The following is a 19362-nucleotide window of genomic DNA, read 5'->3' on the forward strand; positions in this document are numbered from 1 at the left end:
AAAACAATGTGATTCCAAAGTGAATTACACTGAAACTTTGTTACAAAGATTTCTTAGACAATAGACAAAAGAATGTCTTGGGGAATAGCACTACAAAAATGCGACGTTTACCAAAGGATGGTTTCTATAATCATTTTCAAATAATTGAAAATAAACTAAAATCTTTATAAATTATTTAGAAACCGATAATGTGCAGAGAAATGCAGAGAGTGGCACAACGACCAAGTAAATGACTGCAACTAAATCAACAGTCATTCGCTGATATCGAAAGGGTGTTCTAGATTATAAGTGTCAAAGAAGCCAAACCACTGTGTAAAAATGACTTCGTATCTTTCAAAACAAAGTGTTACCATGCGCGATAGTACATAATATCATCTTCCTTTGAAGTTCATATCCTGTAACGTAATTAAAAAAATGATCATTTACAGAGAAGAAGAATGTGATACAGTGAATGCGGGTAGGGAATGTGATTATGGTTTTCGGTATGACAAATGTACCATTCTTTCCGTTTTAATGATTTTCCGACTCTTCGCATCACTCGAGTTTCTTGTAGTCTGCTTAATAATTTTTCTTTGAATTTAACATTTTTTTGCTGTCGATTAACTTTATTACCAAAAATTGGTTTGTTAAAGTTCTGTTAAGTTCCGTTCGGTTAACGAAAAAAATTAGCTACCTCTTGTCTCGCTTTGCCTCGAGATATTGAATTTGTTGAATTCGTTTAGTTTCGAATTTTTGTAAACCGATTTGTTTTTTTTTCATTCAAATGAATTTTCCTGTTCCAAAGCCTGAACAAATGTTTGTGTGTCAATCATCCGGTTAATGAAACAAAATTCACCTGCCTCTCGTTTCAGTTTTCAACTCATGCTGAAACCACAAGATTATTGAACCACTCATTTTGGCCTACTTCTTTCAAGACTAACTTTTTTAAACGCCCTCTTTTCTTTCAAGGTTACTTTTCTTCAAACTCTTCCCCCACTGGAAATTAAGACAACTTCGATACAGCGTGGGGCTGCGTGGTGGCACTAATAAGTTTGAGTGGGAGATTGAACGTTCAAAGCTAAAAATATTTTGTTTGAACGCTCAAACGTTTAACCGTGGGAGGTGCGCTGCACTAGCGTTGAGCACGCTCGTTGCAAGACGGAACGGGTAATGTCGTCGGAAGTATCGAACGGAGCCACGCATAGTCTTGTGATCTTGCTTTTTCAACAGCTTGTTGGGATTATTTCCAGTTTTCTACTCTCGATTCGCCTGTTTTTCACAGAATGCATATATTCCTTTTCGTACAAGAGATATTGAACTTTTAACTTCAGATTTTTTTCAAAATTTTTTTAATTTACTCGATGGTATCGCTTTTTGAAAGAACAAACATGAAAGAGCAAAAGAAAAGCATTTTGGTAAAAGAGTTCACCCTGATCTCGACGATGACTCAGACTGTGTTGCATTCTCAAGCAACAATTCTTCTGGCCAAATCCCGATCCCGCAAATAGTGCCTAGGTCATCATAAAATTTTTGGTTCAAAAAGAAAGTTTTTGTCGAATGAAAATCGTAGAACGAGATGCAGTGAAGAGCACGGTTTCATAGAGTCTCCAAGATTCTTCGCAGTGGGAACCTCTTCGTCCACCCTACAAACAGAAATCAACGTGATATATTACTCCGCCTTGGATCTCTTGCTTCAAAACCGTTCAAGCAGAAGCAGCCTACCAAAATCTTTCATGACTCCCAAAGGGATTATCCGAGGAATACCAATCTCAGAAAAAACATACGATATTCAAAGCTCCTCAAAAGACCAAAATGTTATGTGCTGATGAAGACTCGTGTAATGCCTTTTTATTTTAATTTCAGCTATTGCAGACCACATTCTATTCCAGTACAACATCAGTTGCCGAGTAGAAGTAGGCCTACTCGCACTCAGGGAAGACAACAACAACAACATGTCATCCCTTCTTTGCTTCTACATTTATATGATCGTCGTACAGGCCGTGGTCGTGGTTTAAGTGGTGCTTCGGCTCCTACAGCTGAGCCTAGTTTTGGAAGTGATCTTGTCGACCCTACACCACCAGCTGAGCAAACTTCTGGGCGAGGCCGTGGTCGTGGAAGAGATCGTGGTCGTGTCAGAGACCGTGGTATAGCCCCCGCAACTGCTTTCCAAGAAGCTGATCCGACTCCACCAACTGAGCCTACTCTATCAGCTGATCCGACTCCACCAACTGAGCCTAATCCACCAGCTGATCCGACTCCACCAACTGAGCCTAATCCACCAACTAGATCCAATCCACCAGCTCACCCTAATAATGTTGGAAGAGGTCATGGTCGTGGCAGAGGCCGTGGTAAAGGCATCGCTCCCGTAACTGCTCTTGAAGAAGCCAACCTACTATACCAGCTCACCCTACTCCATTAGATCAACCTACTATACCCAGCTCAGCCTACTGTTGGATGAGGACGTGGTCGTGGTAGAAGCCGTGGTCGTGTCAAAGGAGCTGCTCCTCTAGCTCAACTAATTCCCCAGGTGGACTATTGGTCGAAGCAGTGGTCATGTGCGTGTCGACCCTACTCCACCAGCTGGGCCCAGCTTTGGACGTGTCTCATCTGAACGAATCGTTCCTCATCTTTCTGGATCTGGCCAACCTCGCCTAAGAGGAGAGACGCATGAGTCGCTGGATCAGTTGAATAAGATAACTAAGCGAATACGATTGGACTTGGAACTTCCTTCGGTAATCTTTCTTTAAAGATGTGTAAAATTAACTCAAATAATGGTCAGATATTTCTATTTTAGGTTCTTTGTAGCTCTGGAAACAGCTCGAGTACGTTCCCTGTTGCGTATAAAACAATTTCACCTGTTTCTGTCATTGATGGACCAACTGTTATCAACATTGTGATTACTCCGGTCGAAGCCGATGTCACTGAAAGTGTAACACCCGTTTAGCAAATGAATGAAACAAGTGCCTTCTTAGTCCCAGTTTCCGTGACAGAACCGCCTTTGATTCTGTCTCCACCATCCACTGCAACGCCAAAAACTTGTCCCGCCTGGAACATAATTCCAAAAAAGATCAACAAAGTAATTTCGTTAAGCAACTTTTCAAGTGACTTAATAAAAATGGTTAATCGTTCTTCTTTTAGGGGTTAACCCTTGTTAGTTGATGGGCTTGGGTATTTGTAAAGTATTTTCATCAAATTGTAAAGTGTAAAGAAAATATATTTGTATTTCCATCAAATCTAATTTTTGCTATTGGCCGAAATGGTCGAAAAGTTGGGGTGAAATAGTTAAATTTTGACGAAAAGAGGAGGCCACTTCGGCCTAATTTGGTTAGTTCGGCCAGTTTTTTCGGACGAAGTGACCAGAGACCTTATGTGATATGAAGTCTACCAGTTCTACCCAAATCCACATCGTTGTCGTAAGTGCTGGAGACTAGGCCAAACTCAAAAGCTCTGTCAGATTAAGACGCAAAGTTGTAAGAATTGCGGCCTCTTCCATGAAGAATTAGTGGCGTCCCAGACACGTTTTGTCAATTGTGGACAGAAAGATCACGCAGCCGATTCAATATCCTGCCCACGTATGTGGAGGACACCCCGGCTGACAACTCATAAGCCAACCAGTCAAGGTTCAAGGCTCAAGACCTAAGTAATGGTCGGCTCAAGATCCCAGCCATTGTTGAGGATATCAAAATAATGGTTAATGCTGTAGTTTGGGACACAAATGTTTCATGGAGTGTATGATGTCGTTCCTAATTTTTCAACAACAACCTTTGACGACGGCCACTGCAGCAACACCAATCTATCACCCAAGCCAATTGATGATGGTCGATCCACGCCTATTATCTCCTAGTGTGCAAAATAATGTGTCCCTATAATCACCAAACCCCTATTGGATAAAAAAAATTCACAATGATATCAACTGACAATAAAAAACCTCAAGATTGTTCACCAGAATGCCCGTGGCCTCATAAGGTCGATGCTAGAATAAGAATTCAAACCTTTCCTTAGTTATTCTATCCCATCTTTGGTGCTGCAAAAAGTGGAAATTACTGGAAGGATTCATTTAATGTTCAGTTTTCTTCATATAACATTATCAAGAAAAATCGCCCTTAGAAAAGAGGACACAGTGTCACTATTTCAGATCACAAGTCGATTAAGTTTCCCCCTGTTCCTTAATAACGTTTTTAATTCCATTTAAACCATGCCAATCTCTATCTCTATTTCCTCTTTCCCCTACACTGGATGTTATTTTTGCCTATACTCCAAGTGGTGAAAGTAGGCCAGAGGAAAATGTATCATTGGTGGGAACTGTAATACTCATCATGACATGTGGGACTCGCCCGCCAATCCCCATAGAGATGAGTGTCAATCTGGACTGCGCTGATGGATTCCACCGACGTTACACTTCTGAAACCACCAGGTTTTGGAATACGTATTGATCTTTCAACCGGTAAGCCATCTACTTAAGACCTATTTTCTCATCAGTAATAACACTAAGTGCTGAGTAAACGCTGGAGCTACTGTTAAGTAGTGATCACCTCCCAATCCTGAAAACAATTAATGATTCTGCCAATGTAACATCAGAAAGAGCCTTGGATGGATTTATAGAGAAAATAAATGGGAGGAGTGGGGCTCATAGATGGCTGGACGTCTCTCTGAACCTAATTTAATAAACAACAATGATCCTGAGTCAGCTTATTTCATTTTTATGACCCCATAATACAGTCCAGCAACGAGCACTTTCGTAACTCTAGCCCCAGTCCCATGCTACAGAAAGAAAACCGCCGGCCATGGTGGAACAAAGACTGCTATGCAGTTCTTCGTTGGGCCAGAAAAGCTTACACAGAATCGAGGGATTCGCCCTTGTCTGCAGATAAAAGAGAAGTATGGCGGAGAGCTGAAACACTCAAGAGGAAGCATATAAACCAAGCTAAACGAACCTCCTGGAAGCCCAACGTCAACAAGGTAGGATACAAAAATGACCTTTTAAAACTTTGTAATTTTTTCAAATGTATGCTTGAAAAGATGCTCATTGGACACATTCATTTTGAAAGACCGTATTATGGTTGAGAATATCCATTGGCGTCATTGTTACTCATGTTAGAAACCATCAGCAAAAATGCTTCCACGCTGATTCCCAATAACGAAAATTACGAAGCAGTGCATTTCCTCCGTTATGACATCGGCCACCCCAAACGTCCTTAATTCCGTCGTAGCCGTCAGAAAAATGTTAGAAGCCTTTTTAAATTTAATTAGTGTAAGGGCAGGTGCTTTCGAAGTCCTGAAAAAGTTGAAAGGGCGCCTTTTGAATATCTTCTCCCAAAATCCAACATCCATTAACTTTGAGACATTCACTTACAAAAGAGTAGGTAAAAGAATGCGTCCCTAAATGATGCTGCATGATGCTGCACACTTACGAATAATTACTGGACTATGCCTAAAAAATAATTAATTAAAAAAAACTAAGCTTCTAAATTTATGTTCTTAGAGTTGGAGTAATCAGAAGATGCTAAAAGATTTGTTTTATTACTTTGGAAATCCTTGCGATTTTAATCGAATACTTCTTCCCGCTCATTTTTTGAATCTAAAGAAAGGAGTTCAGCCGTTTGGGTACTTCAAGACGAAGGGGGAAGGCTAGAATGAATTCATGATGCCCACCATTTTTTTAGGAGAAACATTATTCCCCTAACCCCTTTTCAGTCAGTAGCATTTCAACTCGCTATAAACAAATTGTCAAGATGAATGAAAAAAGAGATTACTCGGTTGCTCACCCAAAGCATTTGACAGATGCGTAGTTTTCCATTTGCGTATACTTATTTTTTACGGCCTAATCCGAACTCACTTTCAGCGGTGTTTATGCAGAAAAATGATTAAATTTGTTTTCTCATCCTTTTCAATGGTATTACAGTTTAAATTGGTCATTTTTTCTGTCTCATACTTTGATTGATTGGGAAATTTCTTCTCGCAGCTATAAGCCGAATAGGGAATCGTATTCCTTTATGCAGGCTGCAATCCATTTGTGTGCTTCGTCAAGAGGACGTCTCTGTAATGATTCGGATCTTCTCCAAGGTTTCTCAAACTTTAAAAAGTTTAGGAAAAAACCTGCAGTCAATGTTACATTGATGGTCTGCCACAATAAGCTGTAAATCCTAAAACATGTGTGTATAAGATTTAAATAAAAAACGGTTTCCGTCGTAACCCTAGTTGCCTATGTTATTTTATGCAATGGACTTGGGGGATGGGGGTTGGGTAGTGAAACAAAACTGCGTAATAGAGACGATATAAAGACAATTTTATTCTCGTTTGCTAAGGTTCCTGATCACAAATGCGAATCTACCATTCGGAACTGGATTCACCTTGCATAGTATTTTCAAATTGATCCTTATTAAGGTGAAATAACAGTCACAATTACCCCAACTAATTTGGAACGAACGCTGTTTGGATCAATCATTTTAAGGCTATTCCAATGTTACGGCATATTTCTATCCATAATCAAAATATGAAATTCACTCACACTTAAAAGGGCAGCGATCGAGATCTGCTAACCATGGCAAAATCCTTCAGCTTACAAATTTAGCGCTAGAAACAGGTTAATTGAATTGAACGCCACACTTTTGTTTTCAAGTCCATGCAATTGATGACAACGCAGTCCACTATCAAGATATCCGTTTTTTTAAGTTGACAAAAAAGGAAACAAAAAACTGTATGGACAATAAATATTTATAGTAAAAAATCATTAGCAAATTGCAGGGTAGGCCTAATTTTCTTTAATATTGGGTGGATAGCCGGTAGCCTACGCGTTCCTTTACTCAAGAAAAAAATCATCTTTCAAGCCCATTGATAGCTAACTCAGGGAAACCTAATTTATGACTCTCTGACTACCTTTCCAAGAAAGATGAATTTTTTTCTGAATTGTATCGTTTAGGCCCGTTCACACTAGGTGTTTTTCGGTGAGTTTTTAGCCGAAAGACGAAAAAACGAGCCGAAAAGCGAGCCGAATCTTCCAAAAAATTCGTCTTTTCATTGTTTTTTTTGGCGCCGGAAAGTTTAGAAATTTCCAAACTTTTCGGCGCCGAAATCGACGGAAAGCTGTCAATAGCCGAAAACTGAACAGCCAATCACAGCGTTCCATTTTTGATGCGCAAATAATTTTTGATATTAGGGCAACATCAGCAATGCCAAATTTGTCTGCTGTCTTTCTTTTTCGTAATTCTTTTCTTTTTTGTAGTGTGAATAGTGGAAAACGAAATCGAAATTTTTTCGTCTTTCGGTTTTCATTATTCGTCTTTTGGCTAGCCGAAAAGACCTTAGTGTGAACGAGCCTTTAGGCTTTAGTTCCTCATCGCAGTTGAAAATGAGATTCATTTTAGCGAGCTATGTTCGTCTAAGAATAATGTAATGATATTCATTGAAATCCTGAGTCGGAGATGTGATCATACGGCATCGGAGCTATTTCGAATAAGGTGATCAGACAAGTATAGATTGGTTACTCCTCACGAATAAAATTAGATTTATATTTCATTATCCCATACGAAGAGCATGTCATGAGCTCGATTCCTTGCTCAATACCTTATGAAGATTAGTATTTTAAATACAAATGGGTGGATAAGGATGAGGAAGAAGATATGCCAGTGCCAACATGTTTTAGTTTAATTACGAACTTGCTGGGCATTAACACTCAGAATATCAACTTAGTTCAATCTCAACTGTTTGTTACAGTCAATAATCAGCCGACCACAACACACAAGGCCAAAGTAGTATTCTGTTTAAGTTCTGTTTTCCAGTGGATTAAATCGGGGGTAGCCAGTGTCGGGTAGGCAGTGTCGGGGTAGCCAGTGTCGACCCCCCGGTTGGCCATTGTCGAAGGTAGCAGGTATCTCCATGCCAAATTTAAATATCAATTTTATTACGGCGTTTGTAAAAGACAAAGCATTCGGTGAATGGAATTCGATCCCACAATCCGCACAGAAAAAAAGAACGTTTCCCATCATTGTTATAGACACGTCACTTTATATAGGCTTTACATATTTAATCTATTTAAAAAAAGAAAAAAGTGTCTCCCCCCTTTTATCACATTTTTGTGGGTTTTATTGATAAGCCAATTCCGTATAGTTGGATAACGACGATTCCGTATAGGTTTTACAACATCGCATACTATAGTCTGTACTGTCCTGTGTACCATCTGGGTACCGCTAACCCCGCCTTTATTGTGTTTTTTCCCCCTTTTACCTTCTCCCTTTCTCTATCTCTCTTCTGTCGAAAATCATGTTACATTTCTTTCAATTTTGTTTTCACACGCCGTATTCTCCACCTCTCTTTTTTCTATTGCAACATATCAAACCAGTCTTTACATCTTCATTTCCTGTCTCACCGGTTCCCCTCTACATTTCATCATCTCGAGGACTCTTCTCTCTTTTTGTTCACCCTTCATCTCCTATTTTTGTTTGTCTCAACACCATCTTTAAAGTTGAGTCCTACTCACTTGTCGACGCAAAACAAAGTCGAGTTGCGAGCGCGACGACATTAAATTTGAATATGCTTGTGGTTACAGCGATGGGCGACGGTGGTTATAAGCTGATGATGTATTTTCGGTGTGCCAGATGATGAAATTGAAGTCTATTCGTTTCGGGAAAAGAAGTGGAAGACGGCGAAGCCGTGTCAAGAAATTAACGAGTTCAAGTTGATTGTTTGCTTATTACGGAGCTCAATTAATGTTTGGTATTTATATTCGGTAATTGAACTTTGTTGTTCAAGAAAAAATCTATTGGCTTGCATGAATTTATTTTTTACTCCTGTTGTAGATTCACATGCAGAATCGTTTTAAGCAAGACTGCTGACGTTATCTCTAAGCTATCCCTATTAATTAATCTTGGTTTAAAATATTAGTTTTAAGTACTAGTCAGTAAGTGATGGGAGATGTGAAAATAAGACATGAAATTAACTCGCATTTGAGTTGGCCTGTTGAGGATCAACATGTGTCCTATACAGACTAAACATTTGTGAAGTTTCAAATCTCTCCAGCTCTTGCAGATGATCGTCAATACATTCCGTGAGTTAACTGGGCCTTGAGCTATAGAAATGAAATTATGAACCCTATTCAAACTTGATTGTGAAAACTGAAGTTTGATGCTGTTCTATACGGCCAGGAAACTGTGCTGACTTGTAAAACAATTACAGCTAATGATAAATCAGGTAAATGTCGTCACAACTCATTATTTCAAAACTTGGCGGTAAACCTTACGATCAGCCTCTGACGTTTGATGGTTTATTATAACTTTTTTTCAGAATTATGTTGGTAAAAGACGCAACCTTTTCACCAACGGGGTAATTTCTTTATTAGTTTTTAATTGAATGCACTTGAGCGAGACTTTTATATTGACCAATATTGGTGGTTTGCTTTGATGCAAGTACTAGAATATGAGATTTTTATCTGCCCGCACGGTTCGTCTTTTTATGTCCTTTTTTTATCGTCAATGGACATTTATCGTTTAGTTACACAGAAGGGTCAATCCGCGCCAACTCCACAAATCGGTGGCGCGATGAAACCTCCGTTTGTTTTCAAATTTGCACAGTAGATCAAGAACTACTGGGCAATCACAACCCCCAAAGGATTAAAAAAATTGTTTAGCCGTAAAAAAATTGTAGCGCTTTCAGTTTTGATTTTTGTGACTTTCCCGTGCGCCGTTTTTGAATACAATTTTTTTTTTTAATTTTCATTCTGCCTCGTCCCCTTATTTATTAAACATATAGAAATACAACTATTAGATAGAGAATTTGATTCTCTTTCGAATGCTCGTTGAATTTTAAAAATATATTCAAAAATTTCATTTGGGTATTTATTTACAAGTAAATATCCATTCAAGCATGATCTGACTACTAGATGTGTTGTGTACCGGCTAGGTTTAAAGAAGGGGATGGGGTGTAAAAAGTTACACTGAGGGGTATATAGCTTGAACGCCGGCCTAGAAGTTAAGTAGGCCATGGATTGAATCGACTCTTTAGAACCAAGAAATTTCATTCTAATAATACGCACTAAGTTTCACAAAATAACCCACTGTTGAAACCGTTCTTGTAAAGATATTTTAATGATTACTTGAGAAAGACCATTGCCATCAGTGGGAAAACTTTCTTTAACAAACAAAGTGCTTCCTGGTGTTCAAGCAATAAGATTTTGATTATTGGATGCAAATCTAAATAAAAAAGCGTAAAAAAGCTGTTCCAATTGCTGGCTCTGTCGAAAAAAAAGACCGCGTCCTAAAACGGAAAGGGCTACCAAACCGGCCCAGCGACATCTCTAATACAAGAATCACGATTCGAAGTAATTATCAAGCGTGAATAATCGATTAATTTGATTTTCTGATAACGAGCATTATCAAGCAGCTAGCGACGCACAGAAATGATTTTTGTATTTTTGCGGAGGTTTATTGGGAGTTTTCATTCGAAATGTATTTGTTTAACATTTTTGGCATTCTAAATTATTGCGTAACAAATATTATAAATTCACTGTTATAGTGTTAACTTTAAGAGATTTTTGTTATATTCACTCTGTGGATGAGACCGCCTCTTGTTCAATCCACCTTGAAGTACACTTCAGTGACAGTGAACGTGATCGTGATGAACTTGGTTAGCGTAATTTACCATGACAATTGTATTTAAAAAACAAAATTATTATACATGTTCCCTTTCTTTTGCCAGCTTGTAAAACCTTAATTATACTAGTGGTTCTAAACATATATGTTGCTACACACAGGGGCTCCACAGTATAAAACATCGGCTTTTTCATCCACTGTTAAATGAAGCTCATTTATTTAAAATTTAATCCCTCATGGTAACAGATCAGTACGTCTAAGGAACTTTAAAAAAAATAAATCGTTTGAATCTACAAGTGGCTAGAGAAAATAGCATAGATACTTTCCTTCCCTGCGTTAATATATTTTTACTACATAAGTCAAAAACTGTTTCGCGGCAAGATTTTTATACCATTATTATTATAATAATTTGTGTCCATCAAGCCAATGAGGTGGCAATTGTAACTCACAACATTTGGGAGAAACGGTTGACATAGAAGTCTACCAGTTCTACCCAAATCCGCGTCGGTGTCGTAAGTGCTGGGGACTAGGCGAAAATCAAAAGTTCTGTCAGGTTAAGACGCAAAGATGTAAGAATTGCAGCCTTCCTCATGAAGAATTAGACTCGTCCCATACACGTTGTGTCAATTGTGGTCAGCAAGATCACGCAGGCGATTCGATATCCTGCCTACGTATGTGGAGGCCAAAAGTATCCTCAAACTAGCGGTAATGGAAGGCATCATCGTTAAAGAGGCTGTAAATCGTATAATATAAATCGGGTATATTATATAGCAACATTACCAAGATATCAACGACACCCCGGCTGACAACCAATAAGCCATCCAGTCTAGATTTGCTGACCAGTGTGTCTCCTGAAATATCTGCTCAAGACCCAAGTAATGGTCGGCTCAAGATCCAAGCCATTGTTAAGGATATCAAAATAATGGTATCGCAATACAATGACCTATGCCTTTTGAATAGCTTTTCCCAAAATCCAACATCCAGCACTAACGAATAATTTCTGAACTTGGTCAAAAAAATAACTTATTAAAAATAACTAATGCTCTCAATTTATGTTCTTAGAATTGAAGTAATCAAAAGATGCGTAACGATTTTTTTTTACTTTTGTGATCCTTGCGATCTTAATGAATAAGTATGATTTTCAAGAAAAAACAATTCTCGATTGGTTTGATTAAAATATTTCATGGATAAAAGCATTTTTAAAAATGTTCAAATTCCTGTTGAACGAGCAAGCCTTTCTTTACCCGAAAAAAATGCGTCATTCTACTTGACAGGAATCCTAAGATAATGCTCGTTCATAATCTGTTCACTACGTTTCTGTAATACTACAGCATCCACGTTATTTAAAAAAGGAAGTTGCCTAGTCAAGCTATCTTTCTACCTTCTTTTCTTATCGAAGCACGCAACGAGCTGAGATCCCTTTTTCGGATGCGTGGGTTTTTCTTATTCGTTAAATATTATCGTGCAATATGCTATGGAAATTCATGTCATTTTTTTCCCTACCTCTTTCCCCCATATTTAATTGCATTTTGCATTCTTTTCATCATATCGACTCAAATGAAAAAATGCCTAGTGTGTGGGTTACGAGACTTTTTATCTGAAAATATATAGTGCGGCACTTGCCCGTGCCTCACGTGTTGTTCCAACTATGCCAGAAAGTAGATGCTTGACTTCTGATGCGGAAAAAAATTATTTCCCGATCGAGTACCTACGAATTACTAGGATGATCGGCTCTTCCGGTGTTGAGAATTTCGACGTTAAACGTTATGGGAGTGTTTCGGGTGTGTTTCTTTCCAGTAACAGTAGACATAAAAGTACACAAGGTGATAAAATGAAGATGTCAGCGTATTATCTAGTCAAGTTTTTAAATCTGTTATCTTTTGGAATATGTTATTCAGTTTTTCGATTATAACAGCCTAAACCTTAATCTTACTGGAGTCTCTAATGGCTTACAAAAATTGTAGAAAAAACTTTCCATAAAAATTTTGCCGGTAAAATGGAGTACATTCCGCGTGATGTGTGTCCATTGTAGTTAAGTACCTAGAAGGATTTCGGTAAAATTGACGTTTCTTATCTGAAAGAAACGTCATCTGCTGCATATTTGTGGTCATCCAATCTATGGTCTGTCCTGGAACACACTCTTACCACAGATAAGAAGACCATGAAATTTATCTGTGCTAGTGTGTTCTAAGATGCAGAGCTTTTCAAAGTGATCATTTCACATCAATTTTTAGCTTCAGTTTCTTCATTTGAGTTGTTTTAGCTGTAGAGCATCTGAAACACAAAAATGCCAATGCAATGAATTTTCACAGTGTTCTTTTTATATATTACTTTTTTTCCCTTTACGCGAATACTTCTTCCCGCTCATTTTTTGAGTTTCAAGACAGTGGTTCGGCCGTTCGGGTACTTTTAGAAGAGGGGCGAAGGCTAGAATGAATCCATGATGGCCGCCGTTCTTTTCAGGAGAAACCTTATTCCCCTTATTCCATTTCAGTTAGTAGCATCTCAACACGTTATCCAAAAATTATCAAGATGAATGAAAAAAATAGAATAAAACCTATTTTCCTTCTTTTGTTTACTCAGTTGCTCGCCCAAAGCATTTTACAGGTGCGTAGATTTCCATTTGCGTATACTTATTTTTCACGGACTAATCTGAACTCACTTTCAGCGGTGTTTATGCAGAAGTGGTTTTAGTGGTGCTTGTGGAGAAATATGATTAAATTTGTTTTTTCTTTCTTTTCAATTGTGTTGCAGTTAAAATTAGTCATTTTTTCTGTGTCACACTTTGATCGACTGGGAAATTTCTTCTTGCAGGAACAAGCCGAATAGGGAATCGTATTCCTTTGTGCAAGCTCCATTCGAGCGCTTCACTAGATAGGAGGATGGTGTCTCTGAAAGGATTTGGCTTTTCTTCGAGGTCAAAAGCAGTCAGCATAACGATGGTATCCGTTTTCTTCCGTTCTCTCTGGGGTAGGTGATACGGGGAAACTGTCAGGAGTGCTTTGTGTTGGTCATCCTGTCGCTGCGTTCGAATGCGAATATATTGACGAAGTCCGATGATTGGTGGCGTGGGTGACGCGTGATGTGGGTGGATTGGTCACGAAAGAAGGTTGATGATCGTGACGTGTCCAATTCAGCATCGTTTGGTGTGGCTTCAAGCTCATCCATTGAGTGTGGTGGGTTTCTGGTTGAAGGTGTTGGTGTTGTTGGTCGATCCTTAACTCGATCGGTACCGACTTCCTCCTCGTTGTCGTTGGGCTTCGATGTCTTCACAGGTTGAGAACACATCGGCGCCCATTTGAACATCGGTAGTAGGGAGACGAGGTGCATAGTAGTGATCGATTAGGGAGACGTCTCGACTGACGTTCACTTTTTCAGTTGAAGGGACCCAGTACCAATCGCCTTTCTGTGTGTCCGAGTTGCCACAAAAGATGCACAGGTGGGCCCTAACGTCGATCTTCTGTCGCAGTTGACTAGGGATGAGCACGTAGAGCTCTGATCAAAAAGCTCGCAGGTTGGATACATCCGGATTGCGTCCGTACCATAGCTCGAATGGTGTTTCGGTAAGGTTTGCGGAAGAGAGGACGCGGTTGAGAGTGTAGACGACGCAGCAAGTGGCTTCGACCCAAAGAGTGAGTGGGATTCTCGTTGGAGTAGAGGACGACACAGACTAGTTGTCCGACGGTGCGGATATCTCTTTCGATAGCATTTTGCTAAGGAGAGTAGCGGCAGGTCGTTTGGTGCCGGATTCCCTTGCTCTTCAGCCATGGATCGAGTATCAGATATTTGGTTCCTCCGTCGCTGCGAAAAAAAAACTCTGTTTCTAGTTCGCCCGTTTGAGTATTGAGGAGAGCTACAAAAGCCATGCAGTGCTCTGGGAGTTCCGATTCCTGCTTGTTGAAGTAGACGGCTCGATAGTTGCTGTATTCGTACCTGAATAGTAGATAGTACCGGGCTCCACCCAGGCTGTTAACTTGCATGGGTCCATCCCTGATAGCACAAGATATTCATAGGATATCCTATGTTAGTCCCTTCATCCAAACGACGTCTCGCTCCTTTGGGAACTTCTAGGGATATACATAGGATTATTTTTTTTCGTCAAATAGACGAACAATTTTTACGTCCTTAGGACAGAAAAGTTGGACGCATTTATGACAGTAAATATTGAATGTTCTGTTGACATCCATCTACCTTCCCAGTTCCCACCGTATATAGTCCATACATGATAAGGTCTATAAATATCATATTGGAGACGGGCGGTGTAATAATACATTATTTTAACTTAATTATCTGTAAATCTACGATAGGATTTCTTTGTAATTAGAAAAAATATATAAATTTTTTTAAGTATTATATTGAAATAAATCTTCGCTTTATTCCATATTTAATATTCTCTCCTCCTTAAAATATTGTTGCAATAATTAAATATAAAACTTTACTACTAAGTGAAAATATAATAACTAGGTCATTTTTCTATTCATTGTAATAATAGAAGAAGTAAATATGCCACATCAGATGAAGATGTGACAAAGATACAATGGTGCGGCAGAATTGGCGAAAGAAGTAGTTGGATGGGTTACCCGACTCACCCCCCCCCCAAATTTGTCTTTCCCTACAACGTCCTTTGATGACGTCCATTGACTGTCCACGGTGGGATATCCTTGGGCGCGACATTTGGATGTCCCGCGTACGGACTCAGGACGGACCGATGGGATATCCCATCGTCCGGAAAGGACACACACAGTCCGTCCTGGCAACGTAAAATTGCTAGCAGGGATATACATCGCTGAATATCAACATCCCGATTTTTGTTGATTTGGGGGAGATGCTGGTTTGGAACGGCCTCCTACTTATCTTTGCCCTATCGTTCGAGCGGCGGTTGCGAGCCTGGGGGCAAGACGAGTCCATCAACAGCCCTGATGTTGGCCATCTTGATAAGTGTAGAATAGCTGATGTGCACAAAGATCCGATGACATTTTCAATCAAATTTGGCGGTGCTATGGGGCGCAAATCGACACAACGTCTCTTGGAATTATAATTTCGAGTTCGTATAGCATGTCACCGGTTCTTCTGTGAATTGGATGGCTTTGGCGTGGACGATGTATATGTACGAGCGGGATAATATCACATTTGAGTTTTCTTTTGTAAGGGCTGCAACGGATATGAGATTGTTGCTAATCCTGGGGCAAAGAGGACATCATGGAACGTTATTGGCTTGATCTTGCCTTTGACGTCAGTGAGAGCACGAATCTATCCTTCCGTTCTAGAATTTCAATGCGGTGATGACTGATGCCATGATACAGGTTGAATTTTTTTAAAGTTGTAAAAAATATTCGTTGAAAGGACATGTTCTTGGTTGTGCCTGAGTCTAGAAAAAACTTTTCGCGCGACCCAGTTTGGATGGATTGGTTTGCGGTGGCCTTGCCGTGTACGTGTTTCTTCTGCCTTGGCAGACTCAGCTTCCGGATTTTCGACCTTTTTGTGCCAGCATTCGTTCTCCCAGTGCCATTGCAATTCCAGCATTTTCCTTGTCTTCGTGGTGAGCCGTTGGCCTCAGCGAATCTGACGTTGCGATTTCCAGATAACCTTCCTCTCCCCCTTCTTGGGTAGTATCGAAATCGTCTATCAGTTCCTCGATGAGAGTTCAGGTTTCAAGCCGAGCGCGACCACTTCTGTGTCGTCTCTCCAAAATATGCCTAGTCATCTGGGGTTTTCTGTTCGTCACTCCTCAGATTCGTTCCTTCTTCTTGATTGCAAAGTCTAGTTGTGATGGCGGTGCAAGGGGGTGTATTTCTATTTCATTTTTAAGAAAAGCTAGAGCATCAAACACCGCACTTTTTCCATAAAATATGTTTTATAGGTTGTTTCGGGAAAATTATTAGCGTTAACAACTTTATTTTCATTTTTTAATATTGAGTTAAACACCTTTATTTTACAATTTTTTTTTTAACAAACACTACATTTTCTTTATAGTACTTACGTACTTTAGTATTCCGAAAAAAAATTGCTATTAAAGGGACACAGTTAGAAAATTTCAAGGTACAGAAACGTTAAAGGGTCTTTTAAGAAAATTAGAAGAAAATTTTTCTACCCAACTCCAGTTGATGCATTTCTGGCTGTACTTTATGAATTCTGCTTTAAACAAAAACATTTTGGCCGGCAAAGGCACAATCCCAAAAAAGAATTCGACGTGATTGCAACTACCTAGAATTCTTCAGTTGTGGATTTGTTGAAAGTATGAGTTTTTATTTTTTTTTTCGGTCATTTTCTCTAATTAAATTTTTTATTTGATAGCGTGAACCACTTGAAGGCAAATGCAAAATGATTATGATTTCCAAGAACTATTTCAAGAGGAATTGCAATGAGTTATCTAAAGACAAAGCGGGATTTAAGAGAGAATATCAATTCACAACTAATAACTGATGACAACTGACTCCAGTCTTGAGGAGTAGGGGAGACTGGAGTAAAACGGGACGGTTTTTGTTTCCCCCCTATATCTCCCAAACTAATTATTGAATTTCTTTAAAATTTTGTTTTTATGTATTCCATATTGTAATGAACCCCCCATATTTTTTATATAATTTTATAATGAACCATTTCCCCATAAAATACCTTTAAAGTTTCCTCAGATTTGTGGGAGGGGCCTATTTTGGGGGGTAATTGAGGACACTGGGGTGGGTGATGAGGGACGTCCTCCGTTTTTCGCCTTAAAATTCATCAATAAAATTAAAAAAAATTGAAAAAGTTTTCCACTGCATATACTCTTTGAGTTTATAAATGTTTCAAATTGATTATTGTGTTAATGAACCTTTTTTCTTATAAATACAAAAACCCTTATGGAGCAGTAGGACATCCTGCGTTGCTAGGTAACGAAATCGAGCCTCTTAAAAATGCTGTACGCTGATTGGTCCGTAACTGTCCCAAATTAGCCAAAAACAGCTGTCCCGATTTCCCGGTTTAGACACTTTTTTTTTAAAGTTCATACTGTCTAAACTAATCGATCTAAAATTATAATTTCTGTTTTAAACGATCAAGAAATGAATCAGCTTCATTTCCATATTAAATTTACATGCCATTAGCGTTTATTTGTTTCTTCAAACATAAAATGGCGGAGACAAAAATTTCTAGAAAAAAACCGTTTTTTTTGTTTTGTCAATAACTCATGCAGTTATTGACAAAAACCAACCAAATTTCATGCCAAATTAGATTATACAGATTTACATAACATACTAAAAATTTTTACAGTTTTATTAACATCTACTATTTTTCCCCCCACTGTCCCTTTTGACCCGGTGTCCCGTTTTACTCCAGTCTCCCCTATGGAGGTTCCTAAAGAAAAATTGCAAAGTCAAGACCTTCTAAATAACTGATTGTGTAACGATTTTATTATCAACGGTAGGTTATACAGATGACGAGTTTAAAAGTACTTGTGGCTTGAACCTATACTTTCTAGTAATAATTTAGACATTATTTTATAGAGCTAAAAAAACTGCCAGCGTAATGATACTCGATACTATGATTTTTGCTTCAATCTTGCTCTTTTTTCGTTTCCCTTCCCCACCGTTTATAAGCCTCACTAGTTTCGGCTCTAAATTAAAATTTGATGGATAAATAAATTGGTTGCAAAAAGCATATATTTCGATGTTTCAGTGTTGTAGCATGGTATAAGAGGTGTAGGGTAGATGGACTCCTATGTTTGAAATGAGGCTCGTTTACCAGTCGAATGCAGATAGCACTGGTATCACTTCCAGTTGAGATAATTAGGGAAGTAAAGAGGAAAACTATAATTTGCGGTTTATTTAAATTTTATATTTAGGTTAGACCATGGTCTTTCAACTGGAGGTCTAAGAACTGTCGTCTGTTTGCTTTTGCGTCTGCTAAAGCTTGAGAAAATGTAGTAGCATCCGCTACGCAGAATAGAGCAAACCAATGACGCGTACTGTAACCCCTGCGTACTTTTAACCCAGCTATGGCAACCTCGTAGCGGCCATTTTATGTAACAATTTACTTTTAGACGATGTGGAGTTTTAACGGTTTTTTATGGTCCTTTTGATTACAGTCCATAGTTGTTGTTTTTTTAAATATTGGAACAAATCTATAGCAGTGATAAAATTGGCAAACGAATAGGGAATATTTTGATGTATTTTTTATATTTTTTTGAATTCACGTTTTTTTATTAAAATTATTTAGAAGTGTTGTTTACGGTTTTCGGGGAATTATCCACCGAGCAATTGGCCCGGGGGGAAATGGGAGGAAGAAGCAATGTGGGTCCCCCGTTTTTCACATGCCCTCTTCTCCCAATTCTGCCCTCTGGCGAATTTCTCGGTGGTTCATTCCTCAAGAAACACCAGTGAATCCTAATTTTCGTAATAGATAAGTTAAGATAAGATAATATAAGATACTTTTGGTCACTTTTTGGTATCTTGTATCTTGTGTCAAATTCAGTTAAAATAAAGTATCTCTATCTTTAGGGTCTGAAATTTAATGGTAACTTTTGCCCTAAAAGATAAAATATTCCCGAGGCCATCTATCGACAGATGGCATTTAGTTTGTGGTGGCACATTTACTTTGATGTATTTAACATGAAATTTTGAAGGCTTTACAGCAGAGCCTACGGCTGGCTACCGCTACCCCTGTGTGGGTGAATGGAAATCAAGCCAGAGGGCCACCAGTACACCCCCACGCCCACACATCTACAATTTATTTACCTTAACTGTAGAAAAGCAGAAACAAAAAGCACTCCCACGACCCCAAGGTGACATCGATCAAGGCGCATGACCGCCATTCATCCAGGGACAGT

The 19362-nt window shown here is 38.9% G+C and overlaps 1 protein-coding gene across 1 annotated transcript; it reads left to right on the top strand.

Annotated features, from left to right (window-relative positions):
- Positions 1-1791: 1791 nt before the first annotated feature.
- On the top strand, positions 1792-2923 carry LOC124326940 (cell surface glycoprotein 1-like). Its single transcript, XM_046785693.1, has 3 exons — positions 1792-1816; positions 1977-2344; positions 2774-2923. The coding sequence occupies exons 1-3, from the start codon at positions 1792-1794 to the stop codon at positions 2921-2923; spliced, it is 543 nt and encodes a 180-aa protein (XP_046641649.1).
- Positions 2924-19362: the final 16439 nt, after the last annotated feature.

This window comes from Daphnia pulicaria, chromosome 1 (genome assembly GCF_021234035.1).
Source record: "Daphnia pulicaria isolate SC F1-1A chromosome 1, SC_F0-13Bv2, whole genome shotgun sequence".
In the NCBI taxonomy this organism is placed as follows: domain Eukaryota; kingdom Metazoa; phylum Arthropoda; class Branchiopoda; order Diplostraca; family Daphniidae; genus Daphnia; species Daphnia pulicaria.

Coding starts and splice junctions, on each gene's coding strand:
- LOC124326940 (XM_046785693.1), top strand. CDS start 1,792: ATGTTATGTGCTGATGAAGACTCGT. Junction 1,817..1,976: donor ATGTGCTGATGAAGACTCGT/GTAATGCCTTTT, acceptor ATCGTCGTACAG/GCCGTGGTCGTGGTTTAAGT. Junction 2,345..2,773: donor GTGGTAAAGGCATCGCTCCC/GTAACTGCTCTT, acceptor TTTCTATTTTAG/GTTCTTTGTAGCTCTGGAAA.